At 37.5% G+C, this 17,215-nt stretch overlaps 1 protein-coding gene across 1 annotated transcript in view; it reads right to left on the bottom strand.

Moving 5' to 3' along the window:
• Positions 1-17,215, bottom strand: part of LOC122800480 (amiloride-sensitive sodium channel subunit gamma-like) — a 313,290-nt gene that overhangs the window by 239,146 nt on the left and 56,929 nt on the right. Inside the window, exon 2 of the mRNA XM_044069921.1 lies at positions 3,624-3,751. Within this exon, the coding sequence (XP_043925856.1) occupies positions 3,624-3,751 (128 nt within the window). The remainder of the gene's footprint in view (positions 1-3,623; positions 3,752-17,215) is intronic.

Genomic DNA, 17,215 nt, shown 5'->3' with positions numbered 1-17,215 from the left:
GGTCAGCCACAGGCCTTTTGTCTATGCATGGGCCTCTGAGAAATAGATGCCAAACAGTAGTGGTCCCAGGACAGATCCCTGGGGAACTCCACTAGTGACAGTTCGGCTATTGGAGATGGAGGTGCCTATTTTGACTTTGAGGTTAATTTCATGAGCTTTAATAAAATGGGTTCCATTCCTATCGTGGTGTTAGAAACCCAAAATACTTAGAGAAATGAAGGCGTAAAATGCATTCCATGAGTATTGGGTATTAAAATTAAAGAAAAAAATCATAATCAGACAGAAATATTGTTTTGCAAATATTTCCAGAGATTGAAGCACTATATAGTTTCTAGTTGTTTTGCAGGCATTTAAAATTCAGGTTTATTTACAATGCCCATCCTAGGTAATTGTGATATTGCAAAATAAAGCCATCTGAAAGCCATGTATTCAAGTTCACCATAGTGAGAATGTTTTAGTTTTGATGTCATTTTTTCATGTGATATTTTAATATAAAATATAGACATGGAAACTATATACTGTTGTAGCACTTGTATGTACAACTGATGAGATCTGCTTATATTGAAAGAAATCCTGCTATTTGGGAAGGAACAGATCACAGAATTGACACTCCTCCATGATTATATGGCTATGGAGTTATTTCATATATGAGTAAAGATATGATGGGGCTGGAGAGTCTCCATATGGATACAGGGGGCACAGCCCACTGTAAAATATGTTTTTTGTAGTGTGTTCCTTTGTGGTCTTGTTGCACAAGCAGTTGTGATACAAGAAACAGCAGACAAATTGTTCAACAGAGTAAAACTGATCCGGATAAAAATGTAACAAAATGCAAACAACTAAAGCAAGTCCAAAACAGGTAGATACTTTTAATGATATGGAAGTTCTTAACATGGAAAGCGTGTGTATAATCATTAAAATGTCACAAATCACACATCAATATGCTAAAATGCAGTAAGAGCCCAAACAGCAAAGCATAACATTTATATATTCATCCATGAGTGTTTGTAGAAGTGATTGTATACATGAAAGCTTGTAGATTTTTATCTTTTGGCATGTGTAGCTTGGGCTTAGACTGTACTCTTTGTATGTTCTAATGCTTTATAAAGTTTACAAACACTTTACATTTTAAAGACTTCCAGCTGTCATCAAACATGAATGGAGTGTAGAGGAAAATGACCAGTCCAAAGATGTGTGTAATGACAGTAAATGATGTGAACAGGTTGAGGTACTGAACGATAATTTAAGCAATGATAAGAAAGGGAATAAATAGAGCTTGGGACTGCAATTTATGTACAAGCAATGAAAAGGTAATCTGCCTCTGATTAAGTGGAGCCTGCCTTCCTCTGTTAGGAGGTATGGGCATTTCATGATACGATGCTAGACTTAGCATTCTGCAGGCACAGGTATAAAGGAAGTAACAATGGGAGCGAAAGAGAGACAAATGATGTGCATCTTAGAGGGCAGTTTGTCAGTGAACCTTTACTATTCAAGGTAACAGTTATAAATCTTTCATAAGAAGGTCATTTCATTAGCTCTGTGTCAATTTTTCTAAGCTCACACACATTTTCAAAGCTGAATTCTAATAAAAATGCAATAGCCACTGGACTGTCAATCTTCTTTTCTCACTCTTGAATGAGCTTAGATCTTTAATCTTCAGGACTATCCATCATCCCTTTGAATCAGTATTTTTTTTCAATTAGGTGTACACAATGCTTTCATTAACTCAATTATTACAAAATGTATGTTAGATCTGGGCATAGTGGGTAGATTTTATCTATAACAAGCTGGGATTTGTTGTGCACTTTGAGCCTAGTCAGATAAGAATGCAACAATCAGGCAGTATAAATGAGGTTAAAAAAATCTTTAATGCTAAAAGTAACTTGTAAAGGATTATATCTGAAAACCAGACTGTATTCAGACCAAGGATTCTCTCAATGCAATTAACCACATAATCTCATGTGAATATTACTTAACACTTCAGTACATAGTCACATCTGGTTCAGGCCGTTATGCAACAGTGATCTGCATAGTATTAGCAGTAAAATTTGCACAAAATTAAAAATTCTACTGTTATTTGCACTGTTTAGTCAATCAGCTACTGCATGTATAACACCTGACACAGCACTTATCTTATGTGGATCCATTTACTGCCTTATTCCATTTTGTCCAGCTTGACATCCAGATTTTAACAGCTGAACATTACTCTAGCATAAGGAAAATCACGATCTCTGGGAAATAAAGTGTTCACTTTGCTGCTGTAGAGCTTAAAGTCTTTTCAGGTTTGACTCTCATCGAGTTTGTTTTCTCAATGCAGCACATTCATTTACCAAAGTTTATTGTCCTGCAGCTGCACTGAAAAGTGTCTTTTTTATGCTTTGGGAACAATTAACATTTCACAAGAAAAATTCCAATTGTTTAAATGTTCTAGTAACACATTAAATGTCTGCTTTTTTACCAGTACTATTGTCTGGTTAAACAACTGGCATTAAAATATTACATCATAACATAATTAAGCTCTGCTGTTTGTAAATCATTGGGATGTCTCCTGAGATCCACAGATCAGTTTTAGGTAATTAACTTGCCTTAATTGCTTCAGTTACTCCCTACTGTATATTGTCTTTCTCTGACCTTCTTTTTCATCTGGAATGTTACAGTGAAAGTAGCTCACAAACAGCTTGAGTTTGATTATAAAACCCAAGGACTCATATACTCATTTCACTCTTGTTTGAGAGCTTGTCCTAGCACAAGGATGGCACTCGATCAAGTAGATAATGACCTACTGTGGTGCCTTGTGTACAACAGTTCCAGTCAACTCTGGTCATCTCACCTTGGAGGTGGTCTTTACTTGCTAGCTTTCACTACCAGGATTTCTCCTATCTATCTCCCTATCTATCTATCTATCTATCTATCTATCTATCTATCTATCTATCTATTTATCTGTCTGTCTATCTATCTATCTATCTATCTATCTATCTATCTATCATGCTGTATTACTGTATTAACAGTACAGACACACACACACACACACACACACACACACACACACACACACACACACACACACACACACACACACACACACAGACACACACTCATACACACTCATACACACACACACACACACACACACACACACACACACATAAAACATATTGCTTTTGTTCTTCTTCACATAGAAAATATTTTCTTTTTTTCAGGATGTATGGAACATATCTCAACAGCTTTAATAATTTTGTGTTTTTGCTTTTAAAATAGCAAAGACTCTACTTCCTTTGTATTATCTTCAATTTACTTTCTCACCTGTTTCACTTTAGATTATGGGTAATAGGTTGCCAGTGACTGTTTTTCAGTGGTGCAAATTACAGCACGTATTTAAACCATCTCCATGTTCACTCTCAAGGAGCTCAGATAATTCAACAGGAGAATGTTATTGTATTTAGATTGTTCCGTGTAATACAGGATTCAAGGAAATGTGCAATAAAAGTATTATTATCCCTACAAATCTTTATAAAGAATATACGAAGTCAAACCATTACCTCATACTGTCTCTAGAGAATACAGATATGAATTAATACATTTTTTGTTAAGACAAGTAGCACTCATCTGTAAGGTGAACTTACCATAACTGAACCCTGCTTTGGTGGCATTCAGAATTTCCTTCCACTGTGATTCTCCGTCGGCTCCCATGTTTAGTCCATTAAATGTGAAACAATTTCCAAACTTATGATTCAGGAAAGTTGTGAAGAAGCTGTGTAGGAAAACACATTACACTCAGCATTTTCCAGAACTTATTCATAATTCCATAAACTAAGAAACAGTCTTAAGGTATCAGGCCATCCATGAGCTTGAGTTTTACACAGTAAAGCATAAAAATTATTATATGAAAAAGTTATTCCAAAAATAATTAAAAAAAGCAAAATGGTGTTTATTTTAAGGTTTACTGGCAGACAAATCCATCTTTCTTGCAGTCACTGTTCAAGAAAAAAATCATTTTACTGTGATTTACCACCAAAAATATATGATTTACTCTTGCATTATACAGTGAATTTCAGTGGCTATTTAATAACAAGGCTAGCATTATTTGGTCAGTACTGGCATTATAAACTAAGCTAAGAGATCTACTTACAATGTGATATGAAGTGCATTATAAGTTCAGGCCCATTGCAGCAGCACAGGGTTCATAACTTTATTATTTGGCTATATTTGTCAATAGAACATGAAAGCCATTTTTTCAAGAGAAACTCATCTCTTTAAGGACTCGTGACTTTTTAGGGAGAATAAACAATGGATTATGGAACTGACGCACTGTAAATGCAGTTGATGTATTTTCTTGTATACCTCAAGTGGAAGGTTTACTTCTTTTTCATGAAGCAGTTTTAGATTGTGATTCTTTTTATTATCCTTGGTAAAGATTACCTTTATTAATAGATTTGATAAAAGTAATTTTAAATATAACTTTTTTTATATTTTGAAAGTGAATTTCACAAGTACATAAAGGCAGTGTTGATCAGGGCTGCTTCTGCCCCCATATATGCTAATATGGTTATGTGGTGCTTAGAGAAGAGGTATTGGTTTAATTCTAAATTTAAACTGAGTTGGAATTTGTATTTAAGATATTTAGATGACATTTTATTTTATCGAGTTAAATATACCAAAGTGTACTGATTTTATAAATGGGGTTAACCAACTTTCTTGGCTTTACATACTCACATAAATTGGAGAAAATGAATTATTTATATGCAACAATTTTTAATGATAATTAATTTTTTACCATCTAACTTTACTTACCCAATTTACCAAAAGTCAGTAAGTCCTATTCTATCACACTGTAACATTTCATCTTTTTTTAGTTTCCTGACATATGATTCTAAATGACTATTTGTTTTGCTAAATTTGAGCATTGCAATGCCTTATAATATATACCTAAAATCTGACTTGCAGTGGGGGATTCTAAAGGATAACATTGGTATTTTAGTGTGTATTTTTAAATGCCATACCAAAACATTGCCTATTTCTCATTTTCCTTAAGGCTTATCTTTGTCACAAGAATCAACCCAACCCCCCTAAATCACCTTTATAATCATGCAATTTGATTTCTATATAAAATGGCCTTGAGGATCCTTTTTAATGTTGCCTACCATAGGATGATTATCTCTGCATTTCAATTCTACCTAGACTGATGCATAACAGCTAAAAAATGTTTCAAGTATATTGACTGTACCTATTGCATAATATCTCAAATCTCAATCTGTAGCCACAACTCTGGGTATCTAATTTTTTATGTCCACATAGGAGCAGGTAGTCTTATTGAAGGCTCACTGTAGGTGCATAATTCATTAGTACTGTGCTTGTCTTCATTGGGATTACCTTGTACTCTGAAAATGCTCCTAATATCTTGGAAATTCATATAGTCTAATAATATCCTTGTGAGGCTAAAAACCACTTACTAGAATATCATCAGCAAAAAGAGATATTTCAAGTTAACTACCTTTCCAGTTATTTTCCTATACTGTTGTGCCATGATTCTGATCTGATTGTTTTGCTTGAGTTGTTAGGTCATGTAATTTTTTTGTTTGCATTCAGGCTGCTTTTAGTCTGTGAGCTCAGGTTTCAGTACCTTGTCAGGAAGGGTAACATAACACTTCAGGAAATGCAGACAGTTTTCTCTGTGTGCTGCTTTTACTTACAGCTCCATACTGAGAGGCTACCTTTATAACTTCATGTTGAAATGTAATGAAGTGAAGCTTATATAAGCTACTGTTTTTGCCCAAGTGGTTCACTATTTCACTCTGCAGACAGACAAAGCAGTGGACTTTTCTAAAATATGTAATGCAACATAGTTGCTTGGTTGTTTGGGTTTACTGATGATGGAAATGATACCTCTAAATCTCTCTGTGCAAGAAATCTGAACAAAGCTTGACAAAATGGGGGGGGGGGCAAAGGGTGAAAAATAAGGACATATTTTAAATATTGCTCTTATAAACTTAGAAAGTTGCTAGAGTAAAAGGGTTTGTGTTAACATATATTTTCTGAAATATTTGAAGTCTGAAACTCAAGTGTATGTCATTATTTGGTGACTTCAGTCCTCAGATAATTCCAGTGATTTGCCAGAAAAGCACAACTTTTATGAGGAATACACCAAAAACATGAGGCAAAAGTCTGGACATTCTGTAAAAATCTGGAAAATTGAAAGGTATGATGGAAACAGATGGAGGTGATGCATTTTATTATATGGTCTGGAGGAGTGTTGTTCATTTTTTAATATAACTGCTTACTGAAGTGATTTGTATATACATTTCTCTTGTAGTTTGTTGCTGTGGTGGGTCCTACTTGTTATATGGGAAAAGGACACAACAATTATGAGAGATATCCTTAGATGACTAGTACAGGAAGCATTACTGACATGCAGAAGTAATAAACAGAGTGCGACAGACAAAAGAAAAGTACAGAGTTTGCAACTAGGATCTGCAGATGCCAGAGCAATATCCAAAACAATGCTGGGCCAAAAACAGCCAGAAGAGCCAGTTCAAAGGTTGACACAATTAAGTTTTCCGCCACAAAGTAAAGATCCCAAACAAATGCTGCCTGTTTACTAGGTGGTCTTATATGTGAATATCATCTTTGTAGAGCAACTTGAGTAAAGTCTGACAGGAAGAAGGAGGATCCATGGACAGGCATGCTGAAATGGCCATCAAATACCTCTTGCTAAAGGAGTAAGACAGACCAGAGGCTAGTAGCTCACACAAATATTTGGCCACCAGTGGTACATAATCCTTGATTGGGTTGTGATTATTACTGCAGCAGCAAGTAGAAAATCTCATCCACTTACTAACTTAAGATTCCCTAGTAACAGGTTTTCTTTTCTTATTTAGTAGCTGCTGCACATCCTCAGAAACAAGGAACAGAAAGGTATCAAAGTTTAATCACACAGACATAGTCATTCTTAGGTAGAAACCTTTCCTTTTTTTTTTGTTTTTGAAGGGATCCCTGCTTTTTGTTGGATCCTCCTGCCATTTTATTTTAGATCCCTGTCTGCTCAGGAAACATATTGGGATTGTTTTGCTTTTTGAAAAAAAAAAAGAAAAAAAAGAACCAGAAGTTTTGTAAGATTTAGAAAAAGAGGGCTGAAAAAATCTTAGTAACTCTGGATCAATTTGTCTCTTTCATCAAACTGTTTAAGTACCTGAGTAGCCAAAGGAAGAAAAAACTCTTAATCCAAAGAGGAATTTAAAATCTCAAATTTTACTTCTTTAGAAAATGTCTGATTACATACCCAAGCAAAGCATCTCATTATATAAGCATTATCTGTAGCCCTGAACAAAGTCAGCTCAACCATACACAAAAATGTTTACACACTTGAGAAATAGAAACAGTAGTAATATTCAGAAAATACATTCTTTCTGCAGATAATGTGGCAGAAAAGTTCCTCAAACTGTTTCTACCAGTCAATATATACTTCAACATATTAGTCTCGTAATACAGGATTCTGCATGTTAGTGCTGAAGAACAGAAAATTATCTTACAAAGCCTGTCAAAGGGTTTACAAGCCTCATATGAAGGTGAATGATTGACATTGACTATAACTCTGTTAGTCACTGGAGAATAAATAGAAATGTTCACTGAGTCAGACTTGAAGTGAGGAAAACAAATACTTGTTTGACTGAGAAACTTTATAAAAATCAATCTGCTTTTTTTAATGATTGAAGATTGACTATCAAGATTATTGCAGGCAGAATCAAAAAACATCTTTCAATGCCATTTAGCCAGGGAATGGTTATGGCTAGGCTTGTATAGGCCCTAGGGCTGATAGCCTAGTACCAACCTACAAACCTATAAACCATTTGTAAGATATTATAATATCTCCTTAAGAGTGAGAAACAACCATCTGTTCCCCCAAACATGCATTCTTCATCCTGTACACAGTCTTCTGGACACAGTTTCAGAAAAAGGAAAACTTGTCTGTAGTAGAAACTAAGGAAGCCATCTCCTCAGAACCAGAGTCAGGTACTAGTGATGAAAATGCAGGAAAACCCTGCCCTGCCATTATCAGAATCTTATGATAAAACATCCTCAGGATTTCAAAGCCTGCAAGGTAAGTAGTTCACCTTTATTAACATGCCCACTGTCATTAGATGAAATAGATTTAGCCTTTTGTTTCTTTTTTCCTATGGACATCCCTAGCAGTAGATCAACCCAGGAAACAGGTTTCTTACCCTGGCCACCCTGGGAAGAACCTCCAGGAAAAACTATCATGCCCAGCATGGACACTGGAATAGCTGCAGTGAGTGTGCCTTACCCCTGGTCCAGGGTTACAGAAAGGACTATAACAAAGGGTCCAATGGAAAGCAGTTAGTAGTCTGAGTAACAAGCTATGGCCACTGCAGAGTAACTCACCAACAGCTGACATACTGAGTCAGTGGTACAGTCAAGGGCTCTTTATTTCATTTTTTACTTTTTAGGTGCAACAGGAGAAAATGCCATAGGACCAGTAAGGGTATCCTTGTTCCTGCCGAAGTCAAAGCCTGTTTTTTTTCGATATGCACTGCTGGATTGACATGTTTGGAAGCTAAGTTGTTACTCTAGTGTTTACAAGCAGTACATGTACTTACTCTTCCCTACACAGTCAAAGAAATATCACAAAGATGAAAGAACAAAGCAGTACACTCCTTTTTCACAGACATATCACTGAATTAAGTAAAAAAATGCAGGTAATTTGTCAAGACATGTACACGAGCACACTGGTAATCCTTAAAAATGTTTAACTCATTTAATTCACACATAAAAAGTACTAAAACAACACATATTTAAAAAAAGTGCTCCAGACATTGTTAATAAGGCCCAGCAATAAAAAAATAACTTCACTTATATCAACACAGTAAATTGCTGGTACTTCTAAAGAGATCCAGTCCTAGTTACTTGTCAAAAAACATTAAAAAAATATTATTTTGTGTGGTAGGGTTAACCAAAGTGAACTTATCTATCAGAAATGGAAGATGTGGCCTGACCAGTGATCCTGTGAGTGCCAGAGGTGCAAAAAGTACTGAAGAAATTGGCTCTCTGGCTGATGTTTTTTCCTTATGGATCTCAAGATATAGCAGCCTGAGTTGCATGCGTGGTGGCTAGCCAGAGGCTTTGTGGCCAGCCATTATATCCTGGACAGAGTATAACCAAACAGCTACAAGCTACTGCAGCAATAAGACTGATGACAGTCACATTTACATTATATGCACACTACAGGTAAGTCAACTTCCAGTGCTAGGCATGTGGAAAATACAGACTATTGTTCCACACTGATGAGGAATCATCCCTGGTCCTGATCCTCATACAGAAACCATGTTTCAGGGAGAGGATTTATAACTGGTCATCTGCAATGCCACTTGTTCTGCTTAAGCATCACCCAGCCAGAATTGTAAGAAGCTTATGCAAGGATACTTTAGGTGGATAAATTTAACATTTGTAAAATGTAAGCATTTCCCAAGGTGTTTCAACATACATTGGTACAATACTGTTTTCTTTTCTGCTAATTTATACAAAAAACACTTAGCATTACAAATTATATGCAAACTAATACCTTATGTGCCATCACTTCAACTTCACCCTTCTAAAAAAAACACCAAATCCAAAGTAATAATGGTCTGCTATATACTTACAAAAGGCTGTTTTGTTATCCTGAATCACATAGTATTGAAACACAACCAACACGCAGCTGAAAAATGAAATCACTAAATAAATGAGAAATAATAACCAGAAAATAAAAGCAAAGAAAGAACAGTAATGCACCTTGCCGGTCTTGCTGCACCACATGTAGGGACTGTGCACTCACAGCCTGACTACTTGAAGATGTCCATTCTGAGGCTGGACAACTTTATAGCAAGTGAATTAGGGAGTTTACAGCAATAAGTAATTATTTCTTTGTCCCTTAAACAGTGAAGCCTTGAAGGGGGAATCTTAAGTAGCAGGAGAGTTGGGAAAAGGTTAGCCCTCACATGGAGGCTAGAGGTCGTCTTGTACCTCCACGTTTAATATTGTCTATCAAATCGTTACTTGTACTGCTCAGGTGTTAACTCCTTTGCAGATGTTGTCTTTATCAATAACGCTGTTGTTTCTCAAATTATTCTGTGAAGTTTTCCTTAGGTATTGTGGGGGGCCTGTGCTCCTCCAAATACCTCCAAGTAATATAAATATCCTCCTAGATTGCACTATTTGTGGAGAAGGGAGTCAAATTAGGTGAGCTTGCTATAGTGCTAGTGGTGGTCTTTGTTGCTACAATTAACCACCACTGGGTTTGTTTCTGTTTTATGGTTTTGTTAATTTTCAGGTACTGATTTTCATGTATGAATGTCAGACTTTTTTTCAGGGACATAAAGGAACTGTTGATGCAGCATAGTGAGGATTAAATGAAGACACCGTCTTTTCAGATGACTACATGAGCAAGTCAGCATATAGACCACATGACCTTTAGACAAGTAGCTGACAGAAGCAAACAAGGATGTTGCCAACACATTTAGGAGCTGTCAATGTCTTAAAAGATGATGTCCTAATAGACTGGCAGCCTTATTAAGCCTACAAAGAATTACTTAAATCCAACGGGAATGAAAAGGAGGGTTAGCACTGGAACTGGCTTATTATGGGAGCTCAGTCCAATGTTAACATAATCACATGCTGGTCCACTTCTTTGTCAACATCAATGAGGCTGCAGAGAGATTTATTTGTATTTTTTAGATAATCATAACTCCTTCAAGTGAAATGAAACACAAACAGGCACAAATAAGTAAGAAACATAAAAAATCATTTTATAGAAAATCACGGTAACAGACAAAATAGAATTATAAGTGAAAGCAATTGAAAACTGTGGTAAAACAGAGCCATGCACAAAGTAAACAGTGGTAGTGATGATGGGATAGACAGAGTGATACTAAAAAATACTTGATGTTTTACTCAAACAAGATAAGATGGGACTAACACATTTTTAATTGAACAAGACTCACTGTGTTTACTGGGTTCATGATGGTCCCTTGAATATAAATTCTCTAGTGGACAAGTCTGGGAAAACATATCGCTGAAAATCATAGTCATCAAATCACAAAATAAATGTATTTTATGGGGTGATTAAAGGAGAGACACCACCCAACTATGAGGCATATGAACATTTAGACCTGTAGCAAGAGAAGAGAATAGATAAAATAGGCATGGCATTACTGAACATATCTATAAAAGAATCAAATGTATGAGATAGGTTGGCATAGGTAACTAACTACAGCTTTCTACCCAGTTACTCTTACCTCCTGCAGAAAGTTGCACAGCTCAGGTCAGATTCTGCCCACACTGCAAGAGAAGGGGTGTCATCAAAAGACTGTGATGTGGAGAAGGTAGGATATCAGATTACCAAGTACAAAGCACAATCTTCCTAAGTGTATACCATGCACAAGACTAGTGTGAGGCAATATGCAGCCATATTTACATATATATATATAAATCAGACATGGTACACAAGACACCACAAGTGGGGTATGACAGTGGCACTATCACAGGTTCTGGTTGATGTAAAAGATGTCAGAGCACCTGTATTTCACCTAGTAGGATAAATACCACCTTAGGTCTCCCCTGAAAAATAGGCCACGAGCCTAGTGGGGCTAACCCCATCAAAAAATAATAAATAAATAAAGTAAACAAACTAGATTTCATTCAATCTCAGAGCCCCCCTTCTTGTGACTCCCTCCACCCTTGCCAGGAGCTATACACAGAAGAATCTGATCTGGTGTGGGGTGGCATGTTCCAAAAATGAAAAGATTCAGGGCTTTTGGTCTGCAGAGAAAGAAAGGACCTCATAAATATCAAGAAAATGAAAGCTCTCATTTTAGCTCTTCACTCCTTGAACCACCTTTGGTCCCTAGGTTCTCTCTGAATTTACACAATACACAGACAATACCACAGTGCTGTGTTATATAAATAATCAGGGCAACACAAAGTCATACCGTCTCTGCAGACTAGCTGTGATGGTTTGGAAAGTTGTCTTACAGTACAATCTCGCCTTTCAAGCAACATACATTCCCTGTGAGAAGAACATGGAAATAGAACTTTTGAGCAGATTCAAAGCAAACCCTCAAAAGTGGATGTTTAGAAAAAATTATTTTCTAGCATCTGTGGGATACTCCTCAAATAGATCTTTTGGGCTCCACCCAGAGTAGGCAACTCAGGTTACTCTGTTCTAGGCTGCCATACCCAGTAACATGGAAATCTGAATCCATGTCATTCTCTTGGAGGGGAAATTTCTTCTGTGTTTCACACTCTTCCTCTTATTCCCAGTGTCCTTATCAAAATCAATAAGGACAAGCCCAAAATCTTACTTGTGACTCCCTTTTGACCCAGACACCACCAGTTCCCTCTTCTCTTTCATGTAGCAAAGGACAGTCAGCAAAAGTTACTTCACGGGATAGACCTACTCACACAACAAAAGGGATTTCTTATTCATCCCCATTTCCAGTTTCTATGTCTAAGAATTTGAACGATAGAATTTTAATTCCATTTAGGCATGGTTTTTCAAGAGGATGTGCTACAGGTTCTACAGGAGGCTAGGAAATCTGATATAAGAAAATCATTTTTCAAAATGAAAAAAATCTATTTGATGGCACAAAAAGAAACAAGGTGCTTATCAAATGGATATACTCAGTATTCTTTCTTATTTGTGTGAACTGCTCAGTTCTGACCTTGCATATTCTTCTATCAAAGCCCATTTGTAAGGCATCTTGTCTTGACATCAAATTGTTATTGAAAGTGTTCTTCACATTAGATCTCCAAAATGGGTGATCCTTTATCCTTGGGATCTAAATGCTGCTACTTTTGAATCTGCTTCTTCCCCATCTTTCTTGTAACTTTGACTTCAGCAAATGTGGGTGCTGGAGTTGTAAGCCTTAATGCCATTTGCACCTTTTCTTGTGTTCTACACAGAAGGGATTACTCTTGGAACCAACTCTTCCTTCATGCCTAATGTGATTAATGAGATTTCCTTGAATCAGTCTAATGGCCTCCTTACTTTTATCCCCATTTCCTCAAAATAAAGGACAGAGACTTCTGCATTCTTTACAGGCAACTCAGTTTTTACTTTGTTAAAATCAAATATATTAGCAAATCTGATCAACTCTCTTTTTAGAACAAAACATTAGGCCTCTCACTTTCAAAGCCAACAATTTCTAACCAGATTTCTAAGTCCATTTCTTTATTGTATTCCTTTCATAGAAAATACCATTCTGCTCTGGTTAAAGCCCATTGCAGTTTCTTGTTCCGGTGCCTTCTTCAAATACCTACATTATTGATATATCCCAGAAATATCTGTTTAGTAGTCTACCCACACTTTTACCAAATATTGAAAAATTGATTCTTTCTCTACTACTCAAGTAGGTTTTACTAGAGGTATCTATCAAGGAATTCTAGACCCTAGCTCTCTTTTTCCTTATCCCTTTCTTCTTAAACACCTTTGTTAATCTCACAACTGTTAGACAATTAGTAGTACTACAGCAGCAGTCCAAGGAAAGGTATAATACAGTTATGTAAGAACTTAGCATAACAGTAGATGTCCAACTGTTCACCGTTCCATTGTTACATCCTACCATCCTTTGTTCCCATTTTTGGATATAGCTTTTTTTTCTCCTTGGTCCTGTAGGGCTGCTGCTCCTACCTCTACACCTGACACGTGCATTCATAACTAGTTGTTTCTGCTTCTACTTTATTACCTTGATCTGAGGTAAAAATTGTCCTGCGGTATTTCACACATGACTGTCCTTTATTTAATCCCATCACTTTCTGGATGAGGTCATATGTCAGACATATGGAAGAAGAGAAATGTGACCAGGATTTAACATGCTGACTAGACATACAACTATTTTTGGCAGGATACCCCAGTTAGTAATACTGCAACAGTGATCAGTTGGACAAATGCTATTATAGTAAGTTATTACACAACTGTACTTTTTTATAGGAAAACATTACTTTACCATTATTCTTGGAGAAAGCATATGACAGGGTGCCTAGAGAGGAGTTGTGGCATTGTATGAGGAAGTCAGGAGTGTCAGAGAAGTATGTAAGAGTGGTACAGGATATGTACGAGGGTAGTGTGACAGCGGTGAGGTCTGCGGTGGGAGTGACAGATGCGTTTAAGGTGGAGGTGGGGTTACATCAAGGATCAGCTCTGAGACCTTTCTTATTTGCAATGGTGATGGACAGGTTGACAGACGAGATCAGACAGGAGTCCCCATGGACTATGATATTTGCAGATGACATTGTGATCTGTAGTGAGAGTAGGGAACAGGTGGAGGAGACCCTGGAGAGATGGAGATATGCCCTAGAGAGAAGAGGAATGAAGGTCAGCAGGACTAAGACAGAATATATGTGTGTGAATGAGAGGGAGGACAGAGGAATGGTGAGGATGCAAGAAGTAGAGGTGGCGAAGGTGGATGAGTTTAAATACTTGGGGTCAATAGTTCAGAGTAACAGTGAGTGTGGAAGAGAGGTGAAGAAGAGAGTACAGGCAGGATTGAGTGGGTGGAGAAGAGTGTCAGGAGTGATTTGTGACAGTCGAGTACCTGTAAGAGTGAAAGGGAAGGTCTACAAGAGGGTAGTGAGACCAGCTATGTTATATGGTTTGGAGACAGTGGCATTGACAAAAAGGCAGGAGTTTGAGCTGGATGTGGCAGAGTTAAAGATGTTAAGATTTGCACTGGGTGTGACGAGGGTGGACAGGATTAGGAATAAGTAGATTAGAGGGTCAGCCCAGGTTGGAAGGTTTGGAGACAAAGCCAGAGAGGCAAGATTATGATGGTTTGGACATGTGCTGCGAAGGGATGCGGAGTATATTGGGAAAAAAATGCTAAGGATGAAGCTACCAGGTAACAGGAAAAGAGGAAGGCCTAAGATAAGGTTTATGGATGTGGTGAGAGAGGACATGCAGGTGGTTGGTGTGACAGAGCAAGATGCAGAGGACAGGAAGAAATGGAAACAGGTGATCCGCTGTGGCAACCCCTAACGGGAACAGCCAAAAGAAGATGATGATGATGATTACTTTACCATTATACGATTATTAGCATTGCCTGTTTTCTCCAAGCTCTCATTTCTGAACAACTTAAACATTTGTACCTCCCCTTTTGGAGGTTACTGATAGACACAGGCTTTGACTGATTTACTCCAAAGCCAGTAGGAGTTGTATTACCTAGCCAAGAAGTCCATCAGAAGGCACAAAAAAATCGCCAAAGAAACAAATTCCTTAAAGAATTTAGCAATCTTCTATCAATAAACTTCATCCCTCCCACAGATCATGCTTTGCCCACACCACCACCATTTATCCCCCTCTTCCACTTCAAATGCATGTCACAAAGAGATCTTTATTCTACTTGCAATTATTTCCATTGATACCCCTCTTGGATCTGACAACATAACCCCCTGGTTCATATATCAGTGTAGAGAGCATCTGTGTCTTCCCCTTTCCTACTCATATAATCTATGTCTCACATAAAACATCATCCCACAAACTTAATAAACTGCTTTAATTAAACCCTTCCCATAGCAAACCAACCCAAAAGATACCTCTCACTTCCATCCAATATCCATCCTTCCAATTCTGGGCAAACTTCATGAAAAGGTAGTCTACATCCAAATCTTCCTTTATATCCAGCAGTATCACCTGCTCTTCTCCAAAAGTACAGTTGTATAACATCTTACCATAACAGTAGATGTCCTTTTCTTAAACTCTTGCAGTTTCATAACAGAAGGGTTGTCCTGCCAAGGATAGCCCAACATCTGGCCAGTATACCAAACCTTAGCACTTATAGGTGCCGTTAAGTTACACATATGCTCCTCACACAAGGCGTAGGGCATAAAGGTGACATATGGATAAGCACACAGTCAGAAATGAAAAAGCCCCAGGAAAAGTATAATGTTCCTAGGAATAAGGCAGGACTTATGCATCCAGATGGAGAAAAGGTATATGAGTCCCTTGGCTAGGACATCAAGCAAGAACAGGCTAGAGCAGAGGTGGCTGGATGGGTGAATCGAATACTGCAACGGTGAAGAAAAGGACATCTGCTGTTGTTGTCAAATTTTACACAACATAGCTGTGCTATGTCCTTCCACATCACTGTTGAAGTAGTCATAACTGAAAGGAGAGTACAAAAGCTCAAGTGGAAACCTGGTATGAGGAAGGCACAGAAGAGCCCGCCAGAAACACATGCAAGATAGCCCTGGCAAAGACAGCCCTAGCCTTTGAAATAACTTCTGACCTTTAATGCTTAGTGAAGGTATGAACAGAAGACCAAGTAGCAGCCACAAGGATGAAAGTCATATCCAGACCCCTGACAAGGTACCAGAGGAGGCAACAGCCACAGCAGAATGAACCTTTACTGAAGAAGAAGAAGGACATTTACCATAAAAAGAATAGCAAAAATAAATGGTCTTAGAAATCCAGGAGGAGATGGCTTAGAAAACAGCCAAAACCAAAGACTTGGGATACAAGAAAAACAAAAAGCTGCACAGATTTGCAAATATCCTTAGTTTTATCTAAATAATAACTGAGCTGTCTATACAAATCTAAGGTGTGAATAACCTTCTCACTGGCAGACTGCAGGGAAGGAAAATAGGAAGGAAGATGAATAGGCTGATTGAGACACAGCTCATTGATTGCCTTGGGCATAAAAGGAGGATTAGTATGGAGAGACACAATGTCTCTGTGAAAAAAAAAAAAAAATTAGGGACAGCCATGACAGCCTGAAGCTCAGACACTCTCTTGGCTGAAGTGAGGGCCAAAAGACCTCTTCCAAGTACAATGTTGTATGGAAGGTGAAGCAGCAAGCTCAAAGGTAGCCTCAGTCAGTTTTTCTAGAACAAAACTGAGGTCCCAGGAAGGCAGAATAGGTTTCCTGGGAAGCCTGATATGAAGAACGCCTTTAAGAAACTGTTTGACCTCAAACCTAGAGGCCAGAAAAGGAGCCAAAGGCAGACAAGCAGAAATGACTCACAGGTGAGCTTTGACTGAAGAATATGCTAACCCAGCATGGAGCAGATCACATAAATAAAGGAGAACCATAGGAACCAGAACAGATAAAGAATCCTGTTTTTGTCTGGAAATTCTGAGCTTCTTGTATAATAGTAACAATACATAATTTCTTTCTTATCCTCAATAGTCCACTCTATCGTTTGTATGGCTCTTTTTTGTCCTATACGTTTT

This window comes from Protopterus annectens, chromosome 4.part0 (assembly GCF_019279795.1).
Source record: "Protopterus annectens isolate FY-2018-M chromosome 4.part0, PAN1.0, whole genome shotgun sequence".
Lineage (NCBI taxonomy): Eukaryota > Metazoa > Chordata > Ceratodontiformes > Protopteridae > Protopterus > Protopterus annectens.
Note: the sequence above shows the minus strand (reverse complement) of the source record. Positions and strands in the feature narration are given on the sequence as shown.